General features: G+C 35.8%; 1 protein-coding gene across 8 annotated transcripts in view; it reads left to right on the top strand.

Annotated features, from left to right (window-relative positions):
* Window positions 1-17,155, top strand: part of HDAC9 (histone deacetylase 9) — a 673,520-nt gene extending 656,365 nt beyond the window's left edge. For all 8 annotated transcript variants that reach the window (XM_031940668.1, XM_031940665.1, XM_031940669.1 and 5 more), the window contains one exon: window positions 12,681-17,155. In XM_031940668.1, coding sequence (XP_031796528.1) covers window positions 12,681-12,720 — 40 coding nt within the window. In that variant the 3' untranslated portion in view covers window positions 12,721-17,155. The remainder of the gene's footprint in view (window positions 1-12,680) is intronic.
* The last annotated feature ends 437 nt before the right edge of the window (window positions 17,156-17,592 follow it).

Here is a 17,592-nt window from a genome sequence, read left to right as displayed (position 1 = left end):
TTTTGCTTGCTGATCACTATGTTAATGGAAGACCTTGCTGGCGATGTCTGGCTGTGCCATGAGTCCAACCTCATTGCCAAGTGATTTCCCAAGGTCATCTGAAGGCAAAGGTGGCAGAGAATCCTCACACTATATGCTTTTAGCATATATAATCTACATTAAATAAATTCATTGTGCCTTGACCCACATAAGGATTATTTCCATGTATTTGTTCTAGACTGAGGGCTGCAGTAATGATGGTTACTTTCTTTTATTTTTCTAATTATTTTCTTTGAAACATTTTCTGTAGCTCTTACATTTTTCTCACAAGAAATAGAAAAATACAAAAACACAAGTAAATATAACTGATTCCATTGCAGCTGGACTATCTATTCCATTCATCTCAAGAGGAAAATGGGGTTCTAAAAATAAGGGAGACCAAGGTTGTGGCTATTTTGGCTGGTCCATACTGAGAAAGGTGTCAACTGTTTTTGATGATCAGGATACTAGGATGTTCCATCTCCTGAAAATAAGTTCCATCAATTTCAAAATGACATAAAGAAATTTAAAAATGCCTAAATTTGGTAACAAATGTGGCGTTTAAATCATGTGGGCATAATTTGAAAGATGTTTTTTTCAAAGAACAGAATGAATACAGAAAAGTAAGCTAGGCACCTTTTGTAGAAAATACTCTCCAACTATGTTGAAGTTTGGAATGTCATGACTCATTTGATGCTCAGATTTAGAGCAAATTCATTCTTTTCTTGGCCAATACATATCAGAATCACTTTTACCACTGATGAATAAAGGATGTATTGCTACTGGCTAAAGACTATTAGAAATATTTGTGTTCATTTTAATTTTCTTTTGGTAGAAAAAGGGAAAATGACAAGAGTCAGTTTTTATTTCCACAGAAAAGATTAGAAATCTAGATTTTAAAAATGCACATGTGGTCAAGGGGTCATCTGGAAAGGAGGAGTAGTCATGAAAATGGCAGTTTGAGAAGGTAGTTGTAAAGTAGTGAAGGAAAATGGGAAGAGAAGTGAGGAAGGATCCAGATGGGCCAAGTAGTTCACAAAAACAAACCCACTAATCAACCAAAGATGCCAAATTCCATAGTCATAACTTTCCACCTCAAAAAAAGGAACATCCTTGGAAAGAACCCTGGGCAAAATCACTTTTCATCCATGTAGTCAGTGAAATAAATGGAGTATGTCTTATAAGGCATGTCTGCTTGGCCAATGCTTGCAGCAGGCTAATGAATTACCATTGACTAATGGCAGTAGCAACTTAACTGATTTTAGGTAAGCATAATTCCATCTTCTTCTCTGAAAAGTCAATGGCATTTTAGAGTTTATTCTTGGAATCTAAGACATATAGCTCCAGAAAATCAAGTTTGCTGGTTTCTTGGAAATATGGCCACCTTGGTTTCTGGAAAGAAATAATTTTGTTTCAACCACAGCTTCCCTGATTCTGTGCATATCAAGTTGAAAGCTGGGAAGGGGATCATCAGTATTTTCAAATCTGATTTAGAAGTATTGGTTCCAGTGAGGATATTGCTTCATGTTTCCTACTGAATCATGTAGAAGGATTTGACACTAAGTCACGTATTGATGAAATAGTTCCTTGGGAAAATAATTATCTTTATATAAAAGGAATATTAGGGTGAAAATGTCATTCTGGATCCAGATAGCCTGTTGTCAAAAGAAACTGTCTTGTCCATGAACATGAAAGAATGAAAGTATGCTAGGAATATTATTTTTCTATAAGAAATGAGCAGGCTGATTTCAGAAAAGCCTAGAGAGACTTACATAAACTGAGGCTGAGTGAAATGAGGAGAACCAAGAGATTATTATACATGGCAACAACAAGATTATGTAATGATCAACTGTGGAGGACTTGACTCTTTTCAATAATGAGATCATTCTGATCAGTTCTGATAGACTTGTGATGAAGAGAGCCATCTGTATCCAGAGAGAGAGAGAGAGAATGGGATTGAATGTGGATCACGACATAATATTTTCTTTTTTATCTTTGTTGAGGCAACTGGAGTTGTGACATGCCTAGTGTCACACAGCTAGGAACTATTAAGTGTCTGAGGCTGTATTTGAATTTAAGTCCTCCTGACTTCAGAATTAACACTTTATCAACTATGCCATCTAGCTGCTCCAAAACATAGTATTTTCATCTTTTTTGTTGTTGTTTACTTGCTTGTTTTATTTTTCTTTCTCATTTTCCCTCTTCTGATCTTATTTTTCTTGTGCAGCATGATAAATGGGGAAATATGTTTAGAAGAAGTGCACATTTTTAACCTATATTGGATTACTTGCTGTCTAGGGAAGGGAGGAGGGAGAAAGGAGGCAGCAAAATTTGGAACCCAAGGTTTTACAAGCGTGAATGTTGAAAAACTATCTTTATATGTATTTAAAAAAATAAAAAGCTATTATTAAAAATGAAGATTTTCAAGAAACTCAAAAAAATAGAAAAAGAAAAATGTGATAGGTCTGTTTCAACAGAATACAGAAAAAAAAAGAATGGGGAGGGTTAGAGGTAGAAGAATGGAACATGAATTATGGTTCTACCACTTGCTACTTTTATGACCTTGGGCAGGTCATTTAACTTTACGTGGGCCTCAATTTCCTCATTTATAATGGGAAGGAGTTGGACTAAATCACTTTTAAATCACCAATATTCCTTCCAGCTCCAAACAGATAATCCTTAATAGAAATCCTACCTCTTCCTGTTCTGAATGAATGTCCAGATGTCCTCTTAAGATCCGGAGTTATTTGTTTTACATTTTTATTATCTTTTGTTTTCCATATTACTTCTACTTCCCAATATACCTCTTCCCTACTCAACCTAGAAATCTTTATTATAATAAAAGAACTGAAGAGAGATGGGAAAAAGCATTTCACTATAACTAGTCAACACATCAAGTCCATCAATAAATGTAATTTTCCACCTGCAAAATGGCACAACTCGGCAAACAAGAATAGGAGGCTCATTCTTATTTATGTTTCATGAGATTGGCAAAGTCTGATTATTATTAATTATTATTATTATACAACATTCAGGTTTTCCCTCATTTTCAAATTATTTTCTCTGTCAGTTCATATGTTTGTCCCTCTTTCTTTGTATTCTTTATATTCACCAATTCTTATAGCTCAGTAATATTACATCAGATTTATCTACCACAAAATAGTTAATTTCCTATCAATGAGCAAAGGGAAAATTCCAAAAGAGATTATTAAGGAGATCATTGTTGAGGATCCAGAAGGGGAGACATTGATTACAAAGAGCCAGCGTGGATTCATCAAGTTTAGATTGTACCTGATTGACCTCATTTCCTTTTATGTCAAGATTGCTAAACTAGTTTATGATGGGATGCTTAAAATGTAGTGTCTGTTGAGTTTAGGTAGAGTTTTGATTAAATAACTCATTATTTTCCTGGAGAAGATGGAAAAATATGGTTTAGACAATAAAAAATTCAGATGCTTTTATAACTAGTTTGATGGCCAGATTCATGATAGTTTTTAGTAAATTCACTGTCAACTGTGTGACAAGAATTCTCCAGTGGTATACCCCAGGAATCTGTGCTTGGCCCGACTATTTAGTTGTTTTCTTTAATTATTTGGATATTTTTATTTGGACATTTTAATAATTTGAATAATTATTTGGCTTAAATGGTGCACTCATGAAATTTGTTGACACAAAGCTGGAAGGAATAGAAAACATACTGAAAAAAAATCTTAACAGACTTTGACATTAACCTAAATCTAATACCATGTTGCCTATTGATAAAGTGCCCAAAGGATACAGTTTTCAGAGAGGCAAACTCAAGCTTCAATAGTCACAAGAAAAAAAATTAACCAAATCATTAATACTTGAAGAAATGAAAATCAAAAATCATTTAAACATTTCACCTCATACCTATCAGAATGACTTAGTAGAAAATAAGAGAAAATGACATGAGCTGGAAAACGTATGGAAAAGCAGGCATATTAATGCATTACTTTGGTGCTATGAGTTACTCCAGCAATTCCATGAAGCAATTTATGTCCCCAAAGCTATAAAACTGTGCAGCAAAACCCAGCAAACTACTACTATGTCTGTATGCCAAAAATAGATCAAAGAAAGAGAAAAAAGACCTAAATATACAAAAATGTATAAAGCGACTCTTTTTATGATGTCAAAAATTAAAAACTTCAGGATGCTCATCAGTTGGGGAATAGTTGAATAAGTTATAGGGTATGGATATGATTGGACAGTATTGTGCTGTAAGAAATAAGGAAGGACTTGCTTTCAGAGAAACTGATGCAAAATGAAATGAACAAAACCAAGAGAACAATTTCTAAACTAGTAGCAATGATTCAACAACAAACAATTTTTAAAAACATCAATACACTCATCAGCATAATGGCTAACCACAAACTATTGAAATTAAAGAATGCTATTATCAATTGATAGAGAGATGATGACCATAGAGGACAGACTGTATTTTTTTTTGGGGGGGGCACATGGCCAATCTGGGAATTTGTTTTGCTTGGCTATATCTGTTTGTAACAGAGGTTTTATTATATTTTTTGTCTCAATGGAGGAAGAAGAAAGATTGTAGGGAAACAATGTGAATCTGAAAATAAAATGAAATAAAATTTTTAAAAAATGAATAAAATAAAATTAAATGCAATAGGAATAGATGCAAAGTTTTGTACTTGCCCCCCCCCAAAAAAAAATCAACCTGGTACCAGATGGTAAAATATTGAAAAAATCAGCTATTTTGAAAAACACAAGGTCCATATGAGATAATGGTAAGATGTGGCAGTTAAAAAAAAAAACAAGCAAACAAAAACCTAATGTATTATTTAATTATATTAAAAAGAGCCTCGCTTCCAGAAATATGGAGGTGAAGATGTTTTACTTTCATCAAACTAAATTTGGAGTATTGCGTTGAGTTCTTGATATCGTATCTGTGCAGATGGATCCTACAGCCATGAATTAAAAAAATGCTTGCTCCTTGGAAGAAAAGATGATGTAAACATAGATAGCAGTCTAAAGAGCAGAGACAACACCTTGCCAACAAAGGTCCATACCTTCAAATCTATGGTTTTCCAGTAGCAACATATGACTGTAATAGTTGCACTATAGGAAAGCTGAGTGCCGTGAAATCAATGCTTTTGATTTCATGGTGCTGGTGAAGACCTTTGAGAATTCTTTAGACAGCAAGAAGGTCAAATCAGTCACTACTGAAATTAATTCAGCCTTTTCACTGGAAAGTCAAACACTGAAGCTGAAGCTTAAATACTTTGATTACATAATGAAAAGATGGGACTTGTTGGAAAAGACTCTGATACTGAGAAAGAGTAAAGTTGAAAGGAAAAGGAGGACGAGATGGATAGAGTATCATAAAAGTAGTGAACATGAGCTTGGGCAGGCTTTAAAAATAGTGGACAATAGAAGGACCTGACATTGAAGAGACGGATCACTGAAAGACTGAAGTACAGCAGTATAAATAAAGAAATTCATTGATTAATTGAAAAGCATCCAAAAGAGACAAGCAGAAGGTGGAAAGGATTTGAGGTCATGAAATATGAGGATGAAATGAAAGAATGGGCATATTTAGCATGGAGAAAAGAAGTCTCAAAGAACAGGAAGGAAACAACCATTTGTTAAGTGTTATATGTGCCAAGCACTGTGCTAAGCACTTTACTAGTACCAGTATCTCATTAGATCTTCACAACAGTCTTGAGACATAGATGCTGTTATTGTTTCTACTTTACAGATAAGAAAATTGATAGAGATAAATAATTTCCTCAGGGTCACATAGCTAATAAGTATCTGAGGTCTATTTGGAATTGGGCTTTCCCGATTTCTAATCTAGTTCTATCACACTTTCATCAAGTGGATATAGTAGCTGTCTTCAAATCTCTAAATTTGGACTCAGAAGGCAGAATCAGCTGCAATGGACAGAGATAGCAAAGAATTCCATTTAGACTAGATGTCAGAAAAGAGTTATGAAGAAGAACAGGGCAAGAGGGAATGATCACCATGGAATGATGGGCTCTCTTCCCATTGAAGTCTTCAAGCAGACCATAGTTGACTACTTTGGAACTCCACAAATGCTAAAACATGGCAGGGATTCCTTTTAAGTGTTGAAATGAATGTATATTAAGATTTCTTCTAATTTTCCGATATTATTGTCTTCAGTTCTGTGATTTTCTTTGTTTGCTATCCTTTGAAGAATGACTTTTTATGGGAATCATAGATAATCCCATTTTTCATTGTAATTAAAATGAATGATGACGGTAATATTATTATTTAATTTCAACAAATAAGCATTTTTAAAATTTCACAAATACAAAAAAAAGATTATTTCCACATACAATGAAGAACAGAAAAAATCCTTTACAAATGGATATTGAATGACTGACAATTGAATATGAAGCTATAAGTTTCCATTACATTCAACTTAATTTTGTTCAAAAAGATCTCAATTTCAACATTATGATACTAACTCTGCTCTGCTTGTCTCTTTTCTTGACTTTCTTCTTTTCACATTTGTATTTTAATTGTTTTATGGATGTACTTTTCTTTATTCTCACCCATAACTATTTCTACTTCCTAATATCCCCTTTTCGCTTTCTCCAATCTTCTGAATAAAAGTTGCTATTTAAAACAAATACGTTTAACTAAATAACAATACAAATTTGTATATCTGGCTATGTCTAACAATTGATGTGTTATTTTTGCATCTCTAGTTCTTTGTATCAAAAAATAAGAAGCATACTTCATCATGAGCCTTTGGGAATCATTATTGAACATCATATTGATAAAGTTTTTCAGTTGTTTTCTATTTATACTCTTTCCCAGTTGTTTTCCTTTCTATTATTGTAGTCATTTAGCAATTTGTTATTCTCATTCACCTTACATCAATTTCTACAAGTTCCCCCAGGTTCATTTCAATTTATCCCATTTGTCTTTTCTTATTTTGTAAGAATATTTCATTATATGTCATTGTTTGCTCGGCCATTTTCTAATTATTGGACATCTACTTTGTTTCCAATTCATTGTTAAAGCAAAAGATGTAGCTTTGTGTGTGTGAATATATAGGTCATTTCCCTCTGGCTTTGATCTTTTGTGGTCATATGCCTAGTACTTGTGTTGACAGGTCAAGCATTTATTAAGCTCCTACTGTGGGCAGTCCTTGTTTGAGGCAATGGGCATATGGAGACAAGAGTAAGAAAGTCAGGAAGGTGAGCTTCCCAATGCATTAATAACCATAAATTATTATCCTTTTTATTGCTCCTGTGAGGATATAATAATTGCTATTAAAATGAATGCATTTAAAGTTCCTAGGGAAAAAAAAACAGGGTTAAAAAACATAATCCTTTAGAGAGTTGTATCTATAAGAATTGAACACAGTTTTCCATAGAGAATACTAGCACTTACAACTAAAATTAGTTTTGCCCTGCTATCACTGCAAACTATATTTTTCTAATCCAACAAAATCCACAAAGAAAATGCTATAAACTTTTTTTTCATGGCAGTATTGAGATAGCCTGGATTATATGTAAAATATGGTCAATTTTATGACAGTTTTATGACAGTAAAAATGGACAATTTTTATGACAGAAACAGGGGAAATCATACCAACTCTCTTCTTCAATTCATTCTAGGTGATATATTTGAGGGTTCTCCTTCCTGATCCACCATCATACCTAATCCCTTGCCTAGTTTGGTTTTTTTTCAGACTATTTGGTTTCTTCATGTATGTAGATGGGCATAAAGTGTTTGGGGGTTAAATTTAGCTCTAAAAAAGATGTCATGCTTTACACAAAACTGTAAAGTTCTATGCTCTTTACTTTAGTAATGATGTGAGAGACTGAATGCTTCTCAGGAGCCAAGGGGAATCCAAGTTTGAATCTGAGGTCTAACACTTACCATTTGTATAATCTTAGCCAAATCTCTTTACCTCTTTGTTTAAATCCATTATTTGCAAAATAGGGATAAAACCATCCCCAGTATTTGCCTCCAAAAGCAGTTGTCCTGCTCAAATTAGTTAATTGTTATAAATAATTTTGTGAATAATAAACACAACATAAAGGTATTTATTATTATTTATCCAACAATTTATTTATATCCAACAATATATATTAAGAGACTAATATTGGAAATACATTGAAGATATAATCACTATTACATTGAGTTTCCAAATCACTTTATTCTCCATTTCCCCGTCTATTATGTTATTATTATTTATTTTATTAGCCATTTCCTTACTTTACTTTACTTTACTTACATTAGGGGATCCATGTCTTGCTATGATGCCTTTCATTGATAATCCCCAGCTCCCAAGGACTAGCATTCAGGATGAAATTAAAGGATATATCTTAATGGCTCTACCCATCTTTGATGCACTTACTTTATATCAAAGTTCTAGATTAACATGGGAAGCCCTGTTCCCAATATTTAAAAGAATATAAACAAATCAGCAAGAATTCCAGATTTTTTTCTTAGAATGTTACTTGACTTTCAGAGAAAAAAAAAAATATGAAGCCACATTGGGAGGGAAAACCAAGTCCCTACCACTATCAATCAGTTTGGAGACATGTGACCATTTTCTACCACATCTGCTCACACACTATGCCACGAACCTCATGAAAAGTAACCAGGCTATACAGTGGACCACCAGTACCAGATGCACACAAAATCTGGCTTAAATATCTTCACTTCCATGATGCAGATGAAGCCTCAGAGATCAACTCACAAACATGACCCTTGCTGCATTTCACACCTCTATACCTCTTGCTACCACTATATTTCTTTCCTTCTCAAATGTTCTGTTTATAAATCAATGTTCTTAACCTTAAGAGACCAAGGAATATCTTTCTACACGTTCATAATGTAAATTATTTTTCAGGATCAACAGGTTGCTTTGATTTTCAAAATAGGAACATTTTGTTTACAATTTGAAGCCTCGTGCAACCTGGCCCCGATTTCTCTTTACAGCTATATTTTGTACCACTTATCTGTGCTTTTAACAGAATGTTGTCTTGCTGTTCTCCATCACCTGTCCTGCTTTGAACAGACTGTACACCATTTCACACTTCCATACCTTATTATACTAAGCATTTTTCCAGGCTCAACTCAAGTCTCCATCTCCTCCATGAGGTCCTGACTCCACTCAATCATTATTGCTCCTCCCTGATTTGCTTTTGTTCTATTTGCACTAACCCTTTGATTTTACTGGAGTGTGAAACTTCTGGTATGATATTTGTCCATAAACACTCTGAAAAGCACAATCTTAAAGAGTTCCCAAAGGCATCAGAAGATGTACTGGGACCTGGACTTATTGACCCTAAAACTGACCTCTTTCTATGATGTCGTGATACAAGATTTATTTGGTGTGTACTTTGCATAACCCAGTTCAACTGAGCAATGGGGTAAGATCAGAATAACCTTCATATAGAAGGTAGTGTTTGAAGTGTCTTAAAGGAAGAGACAGATTCTAAAAGGTAGAAATAAGAATGTAGTGCCTTCAACAAATGGGGAAAATGACAGCACAAAGATAAAAATATATGAAACGAAATGCAATATGTGAGGAATAGGATTGCGGTTTGTTCAGGAATAAGCAGTAATGGGGCAAGAAAAAAGGGATTTGAAAATAGATTTTCAAATTGACTAACATTAGGTTGAAATTGGGAAGGGAATAAAGTGAAGTAAAAGCAGAGGTGATGGCTTGAGAACTTCTTTTGCATTTATGAATCTCATTTTATCCAAAGTTATACAATGACACTGCAAGGTGGGTAGAATTATTATCTTTATTTTATACATTGGAGGAAAAGTGACTTCCTGACTCCAAGTTTCATATTTTATCCACCATGCTATTTAACTATCTCAATGAGATCTGCAATCTTATTCATGTGGGCATTCCCTACAATGACAAAAGTCACCCCTTAGCCATTTCTTTATCTTGAGTGACTCTTTTCCATGTCCCTCTGTATGTTCACCATGTGCATAATTCAATATTTATAATGAATGACAGCCTACTCACACCTGTCATTTGCTTCCCAATTGCCCCCCAAAATAAGAAAAACAAAACAAAACTGAACTTTATATAACCCACAATTCTCAATGCAAAAAAAGCTACTTATTAAAAAAATATGCTTCTGATTTTCCTAAATTAGAAGTTCCCATTCCAGGTATAAGAGACAGTTTTTTAAAAATGGATTCTCAATACGACACTATTTATTTAAAAAAAAAAGTCTTTAGACTTCTAATTGATATCCGTAGTTCTCTTCATATACATAGATATATTCAGTGACTATATTCATAGAATTCTATATGCAGTTTTTATGAAATTTTAAACTGAGATATATAATATACATCATCATTTTATCATCAAATCCTAGAAAAATACCTGTGAAAAATTCATGCCAGAAAATATGGGAAATAATATGGGAATAAATTAAATAAATGGTACAGAAGTCCATTTGGGGCTTTGATAAATCTTTTCTCCCATAAGTTTTCGTGCTCAGAGGGACCTTGAGATCATGTGGTCCTTTTTGGTCTAATTCTATCCTACTTTTTCAGACTTATGACCCATTCATTACTCCCCTTGATAATTTGTTTTGATCCAATGAAACAAGCCTTCCTACTGTTTTCTATATGCATTACATTTTCCTTCTTTGTATATGCATGTGCAAAATCCCATGACTTGTACTCAGTTACTTCTTATCTCCATCTCTCAGAACCTCTAATTTTCTTAGAAAATCCACTTGGGCACCACATGTCCCCCTTCTCCTCTTAAAATATTCATCCCCTACCAAGATTTTTGACTTGAAAACATCAAATATGTTTATTTTTTGTATTTATATTTTGTATTCACTAGCATGTGTATATGTTTCTTCTGATAAAAATCATCTCCTTGGGGCAAAGATGGCTTTATTTTGGTCTTTGGCTTACCAATATCTAGCAAAATAGTAGAATGTAGTAGGTTGAAAGTAAATGCTTGTGGATTTATTGATTAAAAGTCCAATACTATCATTTTCTAGAGGAAAAAATGGCATTTCAAAGAGTTTTAGTGACTTTTCCAATGCCACAAAAACCATAACATCATATCTAGAGCTGGAAAGACATTCGAGGTAATATAGTGCAACCACCTAATTTTACAGATGTGCAAACTGAGGCTCAAAAAAGTCAAGTAATATATACAAGTTCACATAATTAATAAAGGGAAGCCCTAAGATTCTAAACCAAAATTTTAAAGAATGAAGTATCAATCCATATCTATATTTGTATGTCTATCTATAAGCATATGTGTGTACATAATCTTCCTGAAAAGAAGTAGCACAGAACACTGGAAGGTGTTCAAGATTTGGAACCAAAGGACACAGGTTTAAATTCCACTTTTTTCTCCCAATTACTAGCTAAATGCCAGTGAGCAAGACATCCAACTTGTTTTGACTTCAGTTTCCTCATCTGTAAATGAGGGGGCAGGACTCAGATGGCCTCTGAGGTTCCTTCCTCCTCAAACTCTCTGAGTCTAAGATTCTATGATCGTTGAAACAAATAAACAAATTACCAGCAGCACTATTACTAATAATGATTTCACTTGATATGCTTCAATTTTTTTACTTTAAAAAATATCCCAAGCTACAAAAGTGCCCGCATGATTTGGGGATGTGTTCCAAGCCCCAAATTTGAAAAAAAATCAAATCAAATCAAATGTGCAAGATGGATGGAACAGAAGGTAGAAGTCGGGCTGAAGGACTGAGCAGTAGTTTAGTCTGAATAAGGGGCTGTGTGTGTTTGTAACTCTGTGTGTGGGCATATGTGTGTGAGAGAGCTCATGCGTACATGTGTGTTTCCTTATTTTTTTCCTTTCTCTGTGCACATGTCAGCATTTCAGTTTATCAGGGGAATGCATGCATAACATTTTTAAGGAAGCATCTGCGGAGGCCTGAAGAAATTCCCTTCTCTTTGCCCCAGTTTCTACATCTCTCACAAAGTAGTCTTTGAAGCCCTTCCCCCCAACACTCCGCCTCTCCACCAGAGCTTTAGGATATTCAAGTCAGATCTTGGGTTGAAAATCTGAAGCCGTTACGTTTGGTTTTCACCAAATGGCTAAGCCCCGAGATGCTGCCTAATAAAACCAGATAAACCCTGGAGATGATTCTAGTCCAAACTCTGGGTGCTTTGCCGTGATTTGCTAATCAAATTCAGAATCTGATTTGAAGGGCCGCGGGCAGTCCGCCAATCGAGTCATGAAAAAACAGAAGCACAAGGCCCCACTGAGAACCCCCCCTTGCAGACCCAGTGAGCCGCTCTCATCTTTCGAATCGGTTGCCTGAGAAAAGCTTGTGAATGAATGTCCCTCCAGTAGGACACTATCATTATTTTTTTAATTAACATCTTTGACTCTCCGAGATAGAAACCATGAGCTTTTCTGAAGCGAGAGTTATAAAATATTCTGACATGTTTTAATATAAACAGGAATGTTTGCCGTGATTGCCGGGATCGAGAATGTTTTTCCACTTGACATGTGTTTATACTTCCTAGGAAAGAAACTCTATTTATGGATAGCTGAATAGCACAAATAAACATCAGAGAGAGCTGAAAAATCAGTTTTGATTATGCATGAAAATCTACCATGTCATTGTGTACTCCTCGGCCCTCTTCTGATTGCCTGTTTATTTTTACAGACCTGCTGGCGAGCCCATGGATGAAGATCCAGCCCTGTGAAGTGCCAAGTTCCCCCTCCCTGGTATTTCCTGTGTGTGACATCATTGTGTATCTCCCCACCCCCAACCCCCAACCAAGCACCCTCAGACATGTCTTGTCTGCTGCCTGGGTGGCACGGATCGAATGGAATATAAACACTGGGCACAGAGCACACACAGCAGCTTCACTTGTCCCCTGGCCGGACTTGAAAGGGCCCGAAAGATTCCTCCAGTGTAACCACTCTGACTCTAAAGTTACAGGCCACGGTCCTGGGGAGGGACGGCCTCCAGCATGTGGGCTCTAAATGTGCCGGGCAAGCCGGGGCAGAGGGAAAAAGGGCCTGGGCTAGCCCACGGACTCGGCGCTCTCCACATTATAGAGACGGGGATAGCCCTAACGGCGTTCTTTCAGACATGCTGAATTGGTTTCGATGGGCTAATTTTTTTCACATGGTTTTAAATTGTGTACAGGATTTGTTTTCAGCTCTGAGCAAACAAGATAACATATTGTACCTTTGTTTTTACACCCTCGCAAATTCTAGCAAGTGAGAGGTCAAAATTTTAGAGAAATGGGGTGAGGGCATTTTTAGCCTGAAAGCAAGTGCTACCTCCTTCAAAGGCCAGGTCCCCAAGGCGGTGGCTTTGTGGTAGGGCGCAATTTGGGGTTTTCTTTTTTGATTATGCATGAAAAAGAAAATGTTTCTGGAGAATGGAATCTCTGTTTCACTCATATCCCACTCGAGGTTCTCACAGATGGCAGGGCTCTGGTTTCTTTGGTGGCTGGAAGCCTCTTCCCATTTATTAAGAATCCCTCTTTCTTCCAGTGACAATCCTTTTGAGTCTCTGGTCCACAGGGACTCACATTTCCTTTGAAAAGAATAATTTTTCTAAGATGCCCATCCTTTGCTCCACAAGTTTTGCTGAGCCCACATATTTCCAGCTGGTTGAATTTTCCCCATAGGAGCACCTTTTGGGCTCAGATATTTCTTAGATTACATTTCTAGTTTAAGGTAATTACTGGGCTTGATTATTATATTGTTTTCTCAAATGAGAGTCCATAGATTGAGCATTGTTTATAAAACTTGGGAGGATTTAGATGAGAGATTCCTTTTGTTTTTTAATCATCGAAATGTGTCGTTATTTACAAAATAGCATCGGCTACTTGATTGAATAGTGGTTAGTATTAAGTGAGAGCTGTGCCTTTAACCAGTAGTGGACCCTTGACCTTTCCACATGTTGCCTTATGGTCAGAAGGTTTAAAAAAAAATTGGAAATTCATTTTCTGAGTTCAAAATCAACTCGTATTGTTTTACGGAGGATAAGTTTTTTTCAGTATTCTATTTTCATGGGCAGCTCAATCACCTAAAACATCTGAGGCGAAATATTACCATCCAGGATTCTTCTTGCTGTATTTAATACCGAGCATTGCTTTGGAAACCTATTGGTATTCTTTTTGTTAAATATATATTTTCCTAACTCAAAGGATATATTAAAGCAATAAGTGAAGATTGTCATGCTTTTATTCAGAAATCTAAAAGGAACCTTAATTTAAACAAGGTTTGAGGGAAGGCCATGCTCTGAAAGATATGCAGCAATGTGGTTTGAGTTAGAGAGGGCTCAAACCTGTAAATCAAAGATGAAAGGTTTCACTCATGGAGAATTATATAACTCTCTTTTGTTATAGTCAGACTCTATTTTTCATGTGTTGGTGTGGGTTTTTTTAGGATTACTATTTTAATTTTAAAGACTTTTATTACATATACAAAAACTGCCGGATACTTGGTTTAACATCTTAGAAATCCGAGCCACCCTTTGAAATGGGTAATCTGAAAGGGAATGTAGCTCTGCATTAGGGAAAAATGGACTTATATTTTTGGGAAGCAAAGGTTAATGTGGATTCATCACGTTGATTACATTTTTGTAAATTTCCTCCCAAGTTTTCACGGAAAACTCATGACACCCTTCTTATTCATCGGTTGCTGTTAATTCCCAGTTATCACTTCAAGAAATGCATTTTTAAGAGACTTGGGCAGCTAGGCCTGTAGCTTGAAAAGATCATTTTCCTGTCACATTGTTTAACAATTTTACATCATGTTTTAATTGGAAACATAATTGTATTCCTTTAAAATTAACTGGAAACGGCAAAATTCTATGATCTCTCTTCTGTCCCCACCAGACCTTGTATTTTTTCATGAGAATGAAGAAAAAAGAAGTTTTGACAACCTCTTGTAAATTAACTGGTTTGCAGATTGACATTATTGCATGTTGGCAAATCCAAGCCTCGGATGTCCAAATCATGGTGCATTTGTAGATGAATCATCTGTTGGCCTTGCGAGGAGGCATTCACTGGCCCAGGGTTGGGGTCTGTGCGATTCAGGGACAAGCAGAGAGATTCTGTGGAAGATTAATCATGGCTGACTATATTTCTGAGCCCAGAGCATCACTGTATTTTATGCCATTATGCCATTAAAGGAATGGCTGCTTTGAGGGATAGGATAGAGGTTTTTGGAGAATATCAACACTTCTGAAAGCCACCAGACATGGTGGAAAGTCACTTTCACTTGCTAGTGTGTTTTTCACACAATCATATCATCATTGTTATTGTTGTTATTATTAATAGTTTCCCAAAGGAGGCTATTCCGAATCCTCTCTCTCTGAGTAAATTTGTCCCCTCTTGTTTTGTCAGTGAATCAGCCTCATTCTGATGGCCTCTCTCAACACGTGCGGTAAAATGCCTGCACACACACAGCCATGTATACACACATATTGCAACATACTCACCCTGGGAGGGAAGCTTTAGAAATCAGCAGAAATTAATTAAATGATAAACCACTTAATTTTTTTAACTTAAAAAACTCTACAGTGCTCAGATCTATTGTCAAATATTTTTAAAAAAACCAATTTTCCAAATATGCCAGGCCTTTTTAATGTGAAAATCACATGGAAGGGCATAGTACAGAGAAATGTATTTGATGTGAAAATTGTAAATGTTTTGTGATTGTTGTTGTTATTGTCGTTGTTCACAATGAAGCTTATGTATATGTGTGTGTAAATTTTAAATGACATGGTTCAGTCAAAGAAGAGATATTTTAATGGATTTGAAGCAAATAATAGGGCAGAATGAGATCATATACTAAGTCATAGGCTGAGAGAATATAGATTTGAAGGCAAAGGGGATATTAGAGGCTATATAGTCTAATACTCCTTCCATCTTTTTAGAGCAAGAAACTGAGGCCCAGAGACCAAGGAGTATGCACAAGGTCTTACAGGTAAGAAGATGCAGAGCCAGGATTTCAAAGTAGGGATCCTAAAACCAATGGATTTGAATATCTACCACCCAGCAGATTTTTGTAAAGAATTTCCGGTCCCACATCTAATGATCAGGAGCTAGATTCAAGCTCTCATTTTTCTCACTATTCGACACTTGCCCTCGTTCACATCTCTGTCATATCTAGGACATGATGACCTTTGGATTTTACCTTCATCTCATCCAGAACATGGAAACTAGATGCAATTTGGGTAACTGAAAAAATTCTTACTTACTTGTTGAATCAATAAATGAATGGACTTGAAATGAGGATGCTTTCTAACACTAAGTGCTCAGGAAGATGGAAGATGGGCTCTTGCTGGGTCCTTCTAACCCCTTCTCTAAGAGCACAGCAAAACTTTCTTTCCTAAAGTCAATCATAACGATTGATCAAATTAACTTATCTCTTTACAGAATCTATATGGAAATAAAAACAAAAATGCCCACGATAAAAACCTTGGTCAGAATATCTCTTAAGTAGTCTTCTCGTACTTGTTGTTCTAGCATTACTACTTAGGAAATTTTTTTAAATCATTATGAATTTCTTATTAATTTCCCTTTGAAGTTTCCATATGGTTGTCATTATTTGAATGTTAGATTTCTAATAACCTAAAATACGATAACCCAAAAGGTCACTAACAGGAAGGGGATTCTCCCCAAGCTCGGAAACCAGCCATTCTTCCATAGAAAGCCTTGTCCCAGAGAGCAGCATCTCTTTTTGCATTCCTCTGCTGCCTAAAGAATGAAATCATTTGGCCCTGCAGAGAATGTGGGTGAAAAAAAGGGTTCGCGAGGGGAGGAACACACCTGTTGAACAGTTTTCATAAAGAAGGCATTTTCATATCCCAAAGAAATGGAAACCAGATGAGTTGTCCTGCCTATTTGAGAAATGAAGAGCTCTCATCATTGTCATCATTATCATTAGTGTCATCATCATCAGATGGCTATAGAGTTCCCCTATGGGATGATGAGCCCTGATGAGGGATTCATTCCTGTTTCCATCATGCTTTCTGAAGAATGGCACTGTCCCTATCATTGTCTTCACCTTCCTAGAATACAATACAATAAATTGATAGAGTGCCGGACCTGTGCAAGGGATTCAAAGGTAAAAAAGAAATTGCCCTCCTGCCCTCAAGGAGCTTATTTATTTTTCATTCATCATCATTGCTCATCAAGCTGAAATGAATGAAAAAATACTGAAAAGTAGTTTCCACCAGACAAGAGTTTACAATTTCAGATATAAAGCTGATGCAGGGTACTGTTAGCCCTTGGCTAGAGTTAGCGTCAAGAGAGGGGGACCGGGATGGGTGCTGAAATTTTATTGAGATAGAGAGGTCTGACATGAAACATCCCTTGACTCTCTCTACCAGTAGAGGAAAGCGCATCTTGGGCAATTTATTCTCTTAAAAGAGTTGTCCAGAATCCCGAGTTGTTGGACTTATTCTGGGTCCATTTGTTGATATCTAATGGTATAAAAACTCTTGGGTTACAAAGTACAGAAGGAAATACTTGAATTCACTCTTCTAGGAGCTGAAAATTTATAGTGTGCATACTACACTAAGAGATGCCTATGTACATAACAAAGCA

This window comes from Sarcophilus harrisii, chromosome 5 (genome assembly GCF_902635505.1).
Source record: "Sarcophilus harrisii chromosome 5, mSarHar1.11, whole genome shotgun sequence".
Lineage (NCBI taxonomy): Eukaryota > Metazoa > Chordata > Mammalia > Dasyuromorphia > Dasyuridae > Sarcophilus > Sarcophilus harrisii.
The sequence above is the reverse complement of the archived record's forward strand: the minus strand, read 5'-3'. Positions and strand labels throughout refer to the sequence as shown.